The sequence below is a fragment of the Liolophura sinensis genome, chromosome 7 (genome assembly GCF_032854445.1).
Source record: "Liolophura sinensis isolate JHLJ2023 chromosome 7, CUHK_Ljap_v2, whole genome shotgun sequence".
Taxonomy (NCBI): domain Eukaryota; kingdom Metazoa; phylum Mollusca; class Polyplacophora; order Chitonida; family Chitonidae; genus Liolophura; species Liolophura sinensis.
The window spans coordinates 6,436,281-6,450,412 of NC_088301.1; the positions used below are offsets into that span (position 1 = coordinate 6,436,281).

At 37.1% G+C, this 14,132-nt stretch overlaps 1 protein-coding gene across 2 annotated transcripts in view; it reads left to right on the plus strand.

Annotated features, from left to right (window-relative positions):
* LOC135469983 (receptor-type tyrosine-protein phosphatase epsilon-like) overlaps positions 1 to 14,132 on the plus strand; it is an 83,080-nt gene that overhangs the window by 44,022 nt on the left and 24,926 nt on the right. For both annotated transcript variants that reach the window (XM_064748660.1, XM_064748659.1), the window contains 2 exons: positions 904 to 1,016; positions 3,332 to 3,422. In XM_064748660.1, coding sequence (XP_064604730.1) covers positions 904 to 1,016; positions 3,332 to 3,422 — 204 coding nt within the window. The remainder of the gene's footprint in view (positions 1 to 903; positions 1,017 to 3,331; positions 3,423 to 14,132) is intronic.

A 14,132-nucleotide genomic window follows, 5' to 3' on the forward strand; every position in this document is an offset into this window, starting at 1 on the left:
TCTTGCAGAGTTGACACTTTGCATGTCACTGGATATTTCAATGAAATCAGAATTTTGATTTATGTCATCTGTCATATCCTCAGATCCACAGAGAATCGAGATTAAGTTTTATACCCAGACCAGTTTATAATAACAAAATAACACACACTACTCCACTTATTCAGTGTTAAAATTAAGTGAAGTGATTTAAATTTGTTGCAAACCATGTATTAGGAAAATAGGTAATATATCCCTCTTGTTGCTCTGCCATGTCACCATATAGTTATGGCTAAAGATTTTTTTGTTGGTGATTTTTTTTTTCTTTCTTTAGTGACCCTCTTGTTTGCTCTGCCATGTCACCATATAGTTATGGCTAAAGATTTTTTTGTTGGTGATTTTTTTTTTTTCTTTCTTTAGTGACCCTCTTATTGCTCTGCATGTCACCATATAGTTATGGCTAAAGATTTTTTTGTTGGTGATTTTTTTTTCTTTCTTTAGTGACATTTGATCAGACTAGCTCATAGTTCCTTTAGGACGTTTTGTACATATCATTCTGCACCCCCTCACTTCCTGCTTGGTACTAAGCTTTTAGGGAACCTCCATGCCAGTGCTTAAACCACCGGGCCTTTTGCAAGTACTTGATAAATCTTTTCACTTAAGGAACACTAAGTTTCTTAACTGAAACACCAAGAGCTGGATTTGAACATACAGCCTCAAGTGCAGTTATCTCAGACTTTAATAATCGGAGCTAGAAAGGTCCCTATATATAGGTAGAGGTATTGAATACAGATAAATTCTAACCTGTCTGTCGTCAACGATTTGGCTGAAACTTATATATTATATATATATAATATATTATATAATATATTCACAATCATCATTTATTCAAAGCTATTTATAAATGTCCAAATTTTGAATTTTCAGAACGTGAACAAAAGTTGGTTGATGCAGTGAAAAGCCGATCCATCTCTGCGCCTGAATTCCTTGCGGCCTTGAAAAAGAAGAAAAAAGACAAGTATTTGAACATTGAAGTCCGAGTAAGTAAGGGTTCTTGGTGTTACAAAGCTTTTTTTATTAAGGTCTAAGTCTTAATGGAACTTGCATTGTCTTGTTACAGCAACAATTTTCCACTTACATGTGTTTGTAGCTTGTTTTCTTACTGCATTGGAGACGATTGAAATCCCCATATACGACCACATGCACAGTTCTGTAAAGATACAGTCCTATATTAAATTTGCTTGCTATTGCTTTTGCTTGTTATGATGATCGGATTATTTGTGATGAGTACTTCACTGAAATAGGACTCTTGTCAAGTTTGTAAATTGACATCATGACCAGAATTAGAAATTACCTTTCAGGAGCCAATTCCAATGCTCGTAGGCAGCAATTGAATTGTAACCTCGAACAGTATAACCTTGTACACTCAGACAAAATAAGCAGGGCAATGGAGCCACCATTAGAGTTTGGCCTTGGTTAACCTGCAAGCCTGCTTCAATTATTATAGTACACTTAATACATGTATCTTTAGTGTGAAAAAGATGTAGGAAGTTCGTCATCTTCAAATGAGCAATATAAAATGCTCTCAGTGACACAGAAAAATGAATGCTATGACTGACACCTTGTGCAAATGCAGTTTGTGAACTTTGGGGTATTACTGTTGCAGAACAAGTCGTCTGCCTTGAGTGAGAAAGTACAATCTTGAGGGTCCCATGAAAGACTTAAACCCCAGTCTGAGTGAGACAGTACAATCTCTGCTGTCATCAGCGTCCATGTTTCATACTGAGAAACTAATACAGGCTTTTAAGTTGTGATGTAGTGACAGTGTCGCAACTTAATGCATTTCTTAACATGAGATAATTATGTACAAAAATCAATATTGTCCATGTTTGATGAATCTTATTATGTGACATATTTATTTTAGGGCATTTGCAAGGTATATCATGTAACTAAAAGTTATGTTTTGTGGTGATAATTGTCATTGACATGTATACAGTGTTAAAGTGTAGTAAACTGATTACATAACATCGCATTAAGGGAACGTCATCACAAGTTTAACGTCATAACTCCAAACCTCCGTATATAAATCACTTATAAACTTTCAAGCCAAGAGTGAACAGTATTTACTCGTTAGTTTGATTGGTGTTTTACGCTGTTCTCAAGAATTTGCACTTTATATGATGGTGGCCAGCGGTGGGAGGAAACTGGGCAGAGCCTGACGAAACCCAAAACCATCTACAGTTGCTGACAGACTTCTCCATGTACGGCTGGAGAGAAGCCAGCATGAGCTGGACTTGAACTCACAGTGACCGCATTCGTGAAAGGCATCTGGGTCGGTGCGCTGCGCTGACGTGCTAACCCTCGCGGCCACGGAAGGCCCAAGTCAACCGTAATAATTCAGCCATTATTAATGACAACTGATACCAGCTTTCATTTGTTCTGGAGAAAAATACTAATCAAAATATTATGTATGATTTTTGGTCAGACAGTTAATATCATAGACACAAGAGTATTTGATGTAATGTATACAAAATACACTGCTCTTCCCAATACAGGTAACCGACACATCTTATGACTTATTGATGTCATTGATGCGGCATCCAAAACAATTACGCAATATTAGTTCTGATGAACCATTGCATGGGCAGGTATTATGGGGAAAAAGAGATGAGTTTATGTGCTAGATGTAATTACTATACATCAGAACATGTGTGGCCTTGTACGTGGGAGGAATACATATAGAGGTGAAGTGTGATAAAACAATTCGTCTTTAGTTGTAAGAACCTGCATGAATGTAGACATGAATGCTGAATGAATTCTTTTCAGTGAATATTCCTTATTTGGACATCCATTTTTAATGAAGTATATTTTATAGTAATGGAATGATGTTTAAGAATGTTGCACCGGCATTTTTTCTGAAATGATTATAAGATATATGTGTATATACATGATATGTGTAAATCCTCACCATTTTCAAATATGAAATAGCATAATTTGTGCATATTTCCAGTTTCATTTTGGAGGTAAAACTACATTGGTGGGATTAGCCAGATTTTGAGCTTCACAAAAAGTATTTTAAGTTAACAAGGAATGTTGCCTACAGAATATACTTGAATAAACAGCTTGAAAACAAGTGAACAAGAAAATTACAGTACTCATTATTTCTTTAACAGACACTGCATGAATTTAGGGTTCAATTTAAATTTCCCCTAAATTCTTGATTAAATTTTGCAGTGAAGATGTTCCAGATAACCTTTGTTGAATGTGCTGATAATAACGTGATCTCATGATGGCCTGTATATATTGTCATGTGACATCTTTAACCGGTTACTCAGCGTATTTGTCACCATTGTAGGCCATTGTACAGAATCAGGAGGAATATGCTTGTACTGTTGCCTTCAAACCAGAGAATGTATCCCACAACAACCATCCAGACATCGTCACATGTGAGTATATAGTCTGCTACACTGATGTCCATCTGTCTGATTGCCTGTCTGTCGATCTGCTTGTTCATTATGGGGTGCAGAGATACGTTTTCAGCTCTGAAACTAAATTTATTTATTTATTTATTTGACTGGTGTTTTACGCCGCACTCAAGAGTATTTCACTTATATGACATCGGTCATCATTATGGTGGGTGGAAACCGGGCAGAGCATGGGGGAAACCTACGACCATCCACAGGTTGCGTAAACTAAATGCAAGGAAAACACTTTAATGAAATGCATATTGAATTTATTTGGTTTTGGGGGCCTCCGTGGCTCAGTTGGTTAGCTTGCTAGCGCAGTGTAATAACGCAGGAACCTCTTACCAATGCGGTGAGTTCAAGTCCAGCCCATGCTGGCTTCCTCTCCGGCCGTACGTGAGAAGGTCTGCCAGCAACCTGCAGATGGTCATGGGTTTCTCCCGGGCTCTGCCCGGTTTCTTCCCACCATAATGGAAATATTCTGGAGTATGGCGCAAAACACCAATCAGATAAATAAATAAATAAATATTTGGTTTCAATTTTTTTTTCTTGTTTTGGAATTTTTCCAACCAATTAAAAGGGTTTTAAAACATCATATTTTAGTGACAAAAAGGTATCAGTGATGTCACATTCATATTTTTTGCTTGAAATAGTTCCTTTTAAGCTCCATTCAGGATTATGCATTCATAAATCTACCATAAATCATTAAATTTGACCAGAAAAGTATGACTTTAAATCCAGTTTTAAAACATAACTCATAATATTTTCAAGAATGAAATGTGTTTTTTAGATAGGGGCACATATGAACTTCACCAATATTATAAAGAAAACACGTCCAACATTCACCAAACATGCCAAAACATGCTCTGGACTGGTGGACGAATTTGTTGAGGTTTTAGGGTACATGTATGAGCATGTTGAATGCTGAAATCTGGCTGTCTGTGTGCGTTCAGTGGAATAAACATCATTGGTCCCAACTTGATCACAAGTCCACTGTAGATTCCAATTTCATTTCAAATTCATTTTACGATGTTCAAAAAAATTTTAAAAAAATAAATAGAACTATTTTTATGGACAGTAATTAATGGTGTTCCTTTTACATAATGTACTTTGTGCTAATGTTTTCTTTTCTTATAAGATGAAGGTCCTGTATGTTTTCATGTTAAAATGCACTGATTGTTGTAAAGCTGTGTTGTCACTGTGCAAAGGAATGTCACTATGATGTCATGGCATCAAAACTGAAACTTCCCATATTAAACATGCTCTCAAGCATATAAAAAAAGACCGATCTAAAGAATAAAATAATTCATATAACTCAAATTCTTTCTCAGGTTTCATGGTTTCCCAGATCAGGATATTAAACAGTCATGACAATAAATGAAGAAAATATTCTAATAAAGAAAAAGTCTGATTTTAGCTTGGACTAATATAACATTATTGTTATTATTATATTAGTCCCAGATTTTAGTTTCTATTATACATGTAAGTTGCATCAACACGTAGATTTAATTTTACTCCTTTACTGCACTAGTATATATCAGTATATCCTAACCAACAGAAACCAGTAATAGGTTTCTGGGAAAAGACTGGGAAAATGTACAAAATATCAAAAATGCCCAGATCAAGATGTTTCTTCGGCAACCCGGATGCATATTTGTGCATACATGTAACTGGATAGAACCAATGATTGACAACCTACATGCACATGTGACTGGATAGAACCAATGATTGACAACCTACATGTACACGTGACTGGATAGAACCAATGATTGACAACTTACATGTACATGTAACTGGATAGAACCAATGATTGACAACCTACATGCACATGTGACTGGATAGAACCAATGATTGACAACCTACATGTACATGTGACTGGATAGAACCAATGGTTGACACCTACATGTACATGTGACTGGATAGAACCAATGATTGACAACCTACATGTACATGACATACATAGTGTATTATCTAACATGAGCTTTTGGTAATTATGTTGATGTGTAAGGTTCTCCAGAGATGTTCCAGATACATGTATTTACTAGAATATTTATTAGAACATATTCAGGGAAATGCGTTTTGAATTTAAAGGTACATATTATATCAGATCATTATCCTTTTCTGCCACCTAACCTGCTAGAAAACCCTCTTCCCTCCAAGCGCGCACCCCCCCACCCCCAGTGCACTAGAATTTGTAAATAACATTTTGTTGGGAATGTGTGTATGCACGAGTGACTCAAGGAAGATTGGTTTTGTAACTAATTGAACTCTCTCAGAGAATTAAGTATTATTGTTACTGTTATTATTATTATTATTACATGTAGATGTATGCATTCATGAGAGAGGAGAAAATTAGCGAAAGACATATCAAAGCGGTTTCCAGCACTGATGGGGTACAAGTATTATGCACTAAGGATTTTGTTTGCCATTTTGATCGTTGTTGACATAGAGATAGTGAATACGTTAAGGATTGATAACCTGAGCAGGATCTTTAACCACAGCACTCGCTTGACATGCCTTCCTTCATCTGCCACCAACCTTACTCATCTTTCATTCTCAGCTATGAAATATTAAACTGGTCTATTGATTACTCCGGTAACTGAAGGTTTCCTGGGCAAGCCTATATATCTGCGACGGCGATGACATAGGAATTAACACAGCTAGTACACACCCAGCCACAGACTGCGAGTTCTGTGAGAATTATGCTAGACACACTTACACAAATTATAGCAGATTTAGTGTTACAACTCCCAGTTTACAGATGTAATGATGGGCTTCCTGTGAGACTCAGTGATCAGGTGTCATTTTCACAGCCAGTCTGTGAACATGTCAATTTAATAAGACCCATTGTAAGTGCGTGAACCACACAATACAGATCAGATTCCAAGAGCTTGTGTTGGTTGATAGAGGGAGTCACCAGCTAAGGTAGATGAACACTGTAGGCTGCTCAGATGGTAGTAAAAGCTCAAAGAGTGAATCCTGTGTATACAATCAGTATTCAATGTGCCTTATTTATTGTTTTGTTTATTTATTGTTGTTGATTGTTAAACTCAAGAATTTTTAGCTGACACCATCAGTCATTTTCATTGGTGGAAAAGAGCAGAATGCCAGGCATAAACCATTGCCCTTTGGCAAGTTAGTGATCAACATTTCCATACACGTGACATACATTTACACGTATCTATACTGTATTCGTGGATAGACATATACTTCAAATAACATGTGTACTTCAAATGTCATCAAATTTCTTTTGTGGTTGAGACTGTGACATTCAAAAGAACAAGATATTTGGCCAGAATCACTTACATTGAGTTTAAATATACACAGTTGTTTGTTGATCTTTTGGCCTTTTATGTCTATAGCTGAATGTGGTAATTACACTTGCATTTTTAACCCTAAATCTGAGTGCATGCATCTTACAAATATTGTATTGTTGTTAAATTTATCCTATCCACGATAAAGTATACACAATAGAAAGCTTGTAACAACATTTTAAATTACATCTGTTTTATAGTAGAAGGTTATATGGTGATAGTTATTACACTCACCTCTTACAAAACAAATCAGAAAAAAAAGAACTGTGTTTTTGATAGGCATAGATCAAATGATTTAGGTGGGGCAGCACATTGCATGAATACATATATTGACATACATGTGTAAATCCCTACTCAAAGAATAAGCAACATCAAACTGTCAAGATGATGCCTGTCATCATTGACTATGCTAATAGTCAATATAACATCAGATGATCGTCACCATATGGCAACAATAACCTGGCGTTCGTTATTAAACCATAATTAGTCGTAAGATCTGAGACAAACTAACATCATCTATTTTGTAACTTGAGCCTTTATTTATATGCTACATCTAGCTTAATGGAAATTGTAAAACTGCTCTGAACTTAAAGCTTGGACTTAATGCTAAATCATCTACATGCTGATCGACATATATACACCGTAAATAAGGAGTTACGAGTCTTTGAACCTGAAATCTTTAAAGATCTAGCTAGCTTTGTTAAATTTCAACATTTCTTTTTGTGTGATGTAACTTCCTTTGTCCTAATATCTTTCTTATATCCTGTATAAGAGATTGTACAGCTTTGATAATTAATATCTGATTAACTTATATATGGCCATTGCAGTAAATAATTCCTTTATAATCTACCTGACTTTTGAAATATTGATGTACACCTGAAATCTGAGAAGCAGTTACAGATGGAGCTGCATGTATACAGTCATAATTTGTAAGATACGATACCTGTATTAATTATGAGTTTTAGGAGACACTTTAATCTTTATAAATGCCGTTTTGCGAGATAACCATACGGTGGTTTACATTTCAGACACACTCAAAACCATTTGTTATACTGTAGGTTTATCTCATAATTCTACTTCATAATTAGAAGTTTTCTCAGGTTTAAGAGTAATTTATACATGTACTGGATCAGTGTGATATGTATTCATACAGATGAGTCCAATGGCCTAATTGTTTAATCAGGGTCACAAGTTTAAGCGAAAGGCCAAAATCGTTTGGTGAAACAAGCCTCAGCTTATATAATATTGTAGCACGTAGATCATGTGACAGCTACATATCCCAGAACTCCATTTACATGTATGTATGCACAATTTACGTCTGAGTCATGATTAGAATAGGGTTTTCAATGCAATATCAGTTAAAGGTATAGCCAACGTTTGTCTGAAGGGAAACAAAAATATGCATACTAAATACAACTTTGCAGAATGGGACAATGAATTCAACTGCATCATGATGCATGTGGGAATTAGAGTATGAAGAAAGCACAGATGAATGAGGCAGAAAGTCGCTGAACTGGTCATTAGAAGCTGAATAGTTGAGCAGTCACTCACAGCAGCCCATTATGTGTATATACACCTGTGTATAACCCACCTGGTGTGAAGGAAGTTTATTTGTGTAGATCGGAGGAGAAAGATACCTGCTAGAGCCAACTTCAACTTTCTCTTTGCCAGTGTCTGGACTTTTAACTACAGTAGGCCTACATACTAGATTGATACACTTTAGTTAAGTATTTGACTGTTATTTAAGGCCTGATTAAAGATTTGTGTGTCACCTGACTTAGGGTGAAGGAAACTGATTTGTGTAGATCAGAACTGAGGAAAGGTAGATGCCGGAGCCAACTTCACCTTTCTGTTTACCATGTTTGATCGCGGACTTTATCTACACATACACATAAAGCCCCGAGATCAATGACAATGTGCAGAGAGTGTTTGAACCCATGTGTTATGTAATCTAGTAGCTGAGAAGATGGCACCACCTTAACCACAAGGTTACAATTCAACTCATTAATCTTACAGCAGACTTTTGAGATAGACGATACAGTATAATGAATGGTTTTGAGTCTGTCTGAAATGTAAACCACCGTAGTTGTCTGGCAGAATGGCACTTAAGGATCAAAGCGTCCCCTAGACAGTAAATCTCATAATCAATACGGATATCGTATCTTACAAATTATGACTAAATATCTCCATCTCAGATTTCAAGTGTACATCAATATTTCAAAATTAGCTAGATTATGAAGGAATTATTTACTGCAATGGCTATATACAAATTTATAGGATGTTGATTATCAAAGCTGTACAATCTTGTATACGGGATATAAGAAAGATATTAGGAGAAAGATGCTTGTGGGAAGTGTAATGTGCACTGAAGCCCTACACTTGTCTTCCACCAATATGGTGTGCACACATGCAATCTGTATGTCACTAGCGAGGAAGTTTGTCAGTAACTTATGAACTACCAGAAGTACCAAAGGTTGATCGTTTTATCCCAGGCACTCAGGTTTCCTTGACCCATACAATCGACCACCATTATACCTGTATAAATAAAAAAATTCTTGTATATGGCATTAGTAAACAACAACCAATTAAAGGAATAGACATTATCCTCCATATACGTACATGTAAAATGAAGTTCTTTTATAGAATCCATGATTCATTAGCAGTCCTGTCCATTAAAGCATGTACCTGTAGGCTTATACATCATATACAGTATAGAGGCCTTTGATATATTTAGGCTAGCTATGATGCATATTAATTAGGGTATGTTCTTTATTATTAAGACAGTCTGGTTATGCAACTTCCTAGCTCCCTCTTTGATCTTGACATGCTCACATAAATCTCTTCGCAAGTCTTCACTGACACATCATCCACCTTGCATGGCAACTACAGCCTTGTTGGTCCATCATGAGAAATGTTTCAAGAATTATAACTGATGATTTTGCTGCCTATGTGTGCTGTTTGCTTGAGTTTATTGATTGACAGAAATTAGATTTGTACAATCTACAGAGCACACATTGTATTTAATTTCGTTTTTGAGCTTTTTTGATTTTTATTACCATATTTGTTTATTGCTGTATAGACAGGTGTATGGAAAGGTCAAGTGTACAGTGTAGAGGCCTTCACTGAGGTGATCTTAGTGACCGATGACTACACACAGTGTAGAGGCCCTCACTGACGTGATCTTAGTGACTGATGACTACATACAGTGCAGAGGCCCTCACTGACGTGATCTTTGTGACTGATGACTACACGCAGTGTAGAGGCCCTCACTGACGTGATCTTTGTGACTGATGACTACATACAGTGTAGAGGCCCTCACTGACGTGATCTTAGTGACTGATGACTACATACAGTGTAGAGGCCTTCACTGACGTGATCTTTGTGACTGATGACTACACGCAGTGTAGAGGCCCTCACTGACGTGATCTTTGTGACCGATGACTACATGCAGTGCAGAGGCCCTCACTGACGTGATCTAAGTGACCGATGACTACACGCAGTGCAGAGGCCCTCACTGACGTGATCTTAGTGACCGATGACTACACGCAGTGCAGAGGCCCTCACTGACGTGATCTTTGTGACCGATGACTACACGCAGTGCAGAGGCCCTCACTGACGTGATCTTAGTGACCGATGACTACACGCAGTGCAGAGGCCCTCACTGACGTGATCTTTGTGACCGATGACTACACACAGTGTAGAGGCCCTCCTCACTGAGGTGATCTTTTTGACTGATGACTGCATACAGTGTACAGGCCCTCACTGAGGTGATCTTTGTGACCGATGACTACACACAGTGTACAGGCCCTCACTGAGGTGATCTTTTTGACTGATGACTGCATACAGTGTAGACATGATCTTTGACTGATGACTATGCAGAGGAAGCTCTTACTGTCAGTACTGTAAATGTTATTCACCTAAAGTTTAGCATCTTTCAAATGACACATTTTGCTTCATTGACCTTATTAAAGCAATTTTCAAGTCTGAGTAGTGGCATTAAAATTATCACTGTAGAAGCCTTGATGTGCCTTTGAAAGTACATTTTTACGTACACCAAACTTTAGGTGAAATACCATATTACGTGATTACAGCTTTGCTGTAGCTATAGCCACTGTACACTAAGCTGTTCCATAGCCTGCAGGCTAGCCGCCTCAGCCAGCTTCACAGTGTCAGATCAAGCCACGGCCTCTCCATACAAGTGATCTGGATTAATACGATGATCAATAGTCTCCCCAATTCCTGCTGAGATGTCAATTTATTAATTCCTTACCTCAGAAATGAATTACCCGACTAGGATGAGCTGGTGAAGCAGCCTTGTCAGCTGGTTTTTTTATATATTACATATTATTTTGGTGCTATAAGGCTTCAGTAAGCCTTGAGCGATATTCTACATTCTACAAATTTGTAGCGACTGATCAGTGAGCTGTGAAGATGTCTTTGATGAAAGCTTCTGTCTTACATATATGACATGTACAGTATGTACATATGTATCGAAAACATATTTATTATATAGATATATATATATCTGTATATGTGTTGTATACATACTCTGTGCAGTATATACTTGGAAGTTCTACATGTACATGTACTTGTATAGGCATATATGTAAGTGTGTTTACATCATAGCACTGGATTTTACCATGCATGGTTGCTTAATGTTTCTAGGGTTGGCTGAAGTTTCAAAGCTTAATATGAAGTCTATGCATGTTTATCCCACAGCCATTGTCTGGAAAACTGTGACTACCCATACATCCATCCATCCATCCATCCATCCATATATACATGATATACATGTAGTTAATAACATGTTTTTCAGCTGTTTTGATTTATTTTATTTATTTATTTGATTGGTGTTTTATGCCGTTCTCAAAAATATTTCACTAGTACAACGGCGGCCAGCATTATGGTGGGAGGAAACCTGGCAGAGTCCGGTGGGGAAACCCACGACCCACTCCACAGGCTGCTGACAGACCTTTTCACTTACGGCCGGAGAGGAAGCCAGCATGAGCTGGACTTAAACTCACAGCGAACAGCTGTGTTGATGCTTAACTCCAGCTTGGGATTATTGTCTGTTGCTGTTCAGAATATTTCTTCTGATGCTGTTATTGCAACAAAGATTGTGATATGAAGAATTCTTCAACTATGCAAAACATCAGTAGAAACATCCCAAGGGGCTCATGCTCTAACTAAGCTCTTTTAGGAAAATGTTTCTTTCTAATTCTAAAGTATGAATTTTTAATGCCACAATTTTCGCTGTGATCTTGTTTTTAGGTTTGGTTGTGTTATATAGCCTGTGCTCCTATGGTTTACCTATACACAACTACACATGTACCTAGAACTATCCTAGAACTATCTTCTGGCTGCCCTAACATAAAGAAGGTACTCTATGGCCGTCTAGTCTAAATTCATCACATGAGCTTAAGTCCAGCTCATGCTGGCTTCTAGCTCTCTGGGAAGTCTGCCAGCAACTTGTGGATGGTGGTGGGTTTCCCCGAGGCTCTGCCCGCTTTCTTCCCACCTTAATGCTGGCCACAGTTGTATAAGTGAAATATGTGTATTCTTCAGTGCAACGTAAATAAAACAAACAAATAAATTCATCACTTCCTCTTGATAATTTACAACCAGTCTCCAAGGTGGCCAACAAACCGTCTGTTTAAACCCTTTCTCCGTACTGCAGGCACTCAAGTTTTGTTGTCCTGTGGCTTAAAAATTGCCTTTTGTCATATTAAGTCACAGTTCTGTCTTAGTCCCAGTGTCAAAAGGCTGTACAATATTAGCTGTACACATAGGGTTGATGTTCTGCACAGTGTGGCAAAATTTTATGATTTATCACGTATTAAATAACATAAATTTCTGCCCGAGAAAAGCTTTTAAGGGCCTGGAGTGGAATTTTGTGACATTTAACTGGAAAGACGAAGTCATGGAAAAATCATGAAAATTTCAGCAGCCTTTAAGTGTATGAACCCTGTAACTACGAAACAGCCATTGATTGCCTTGTGATTTGCTTACTAACAGAGTTTTATGTTCAGTCGTGTCAAGTAACATTATCACAAAGTGATAAGTGACAGACATCAGTCATCTAGTTACATTTCACTTTTGTTGTTACATTTCTTTATTTCACACCCAGACACAATAACAAGAGTGAAATATTTTGTTTCATGACTTTCCAATTTGAGCCCAGCAGGAGAATGTCATATATTCCACAGATTTCGAAAACTGCCCCTTGGAGGGTTAGGGTTGTTGACGTATATTTAAGTTTTCACTTCTAGATCATCAGTTAATTTTGCTTTTAGCCATTATCAGTTTATGCTTGAAAATTTTTAAACATAACTGAACTTTTTAAGTACTTTTACCCTGTGTCAGAGTAATTATACATGTATAGTGTATTATTTTTAGTTTGACAATGTCATGATTAAAACATCAATCAAATAAATACATTGACACAACATGCCCCGTCTGCTTATGGCCTGTAGCTTGATTAATACCTTGAAATAATATAACTTTACTTCAGAATGGCTCAAGGCTTGTCGCTTAATAGCTGTATTAATATATGTTTACCTGAAATACCTGTATTCCTCAGGCATAACAAAAAAATGAATCGCCTGGTCAAGGTAACGCTTGTCTGTCAAATACTCAGCGGATCTGACTTGACTAGCTCATATTAGTTTTACGTTCATTCCAAGATTTGATACCTAGCAACTGCATGTAGGGTTTTAGCGGGAAATGTATTTGATATTTATTACTGTGCTGCAATATAAGTTTTGATAAATTTATGTACAAATGTACGTCACAATTAAAACTCAAGTTCAACTGCTCCTGGGTTTCTCCCTTGTCATATGTGGGAAAGTCTTAGATAAGTAAGTCAGTACAGGATGGTTTCCCCCCACCATATTAAGCTGGTCATTTAGGCTGAATGTTCATTTCTATATAGAACACGAATGCCCAATTCCAAAGAGCTAAGATCAGTAAGAGTCTGTACAAGACTGGTATATGCATTATAATTAAGACGTACAGCCTGGAGGGAAAACCCAGAGCAGCGATGTCAGTGTGATAGTTGGTGTATCATCATGGTCACAGGTAACAGGTGAAATATGGCCTCTTGTCGATTTACCTCATTTAAGGTCTTATTCTGTCCATGTAAATGCATAAATACATGTAGTAGCAAGTTCCACGCCCCAAGCAACATGGCTTTAGCAGAATTAGGTTAAAAAAAATGCATTGATGTTAATTTCAATCGACGTCATGCACTGTTCTAGAATTCCTCAAAACGCTGTGTTGTCATCACATTTAACGTACAAACACATTAAAATAAAATGTCCTACCATTTGCCAGATTAACAATTAACATCTGGACTTAAAGCTGCTGTGCGTAATTCCTC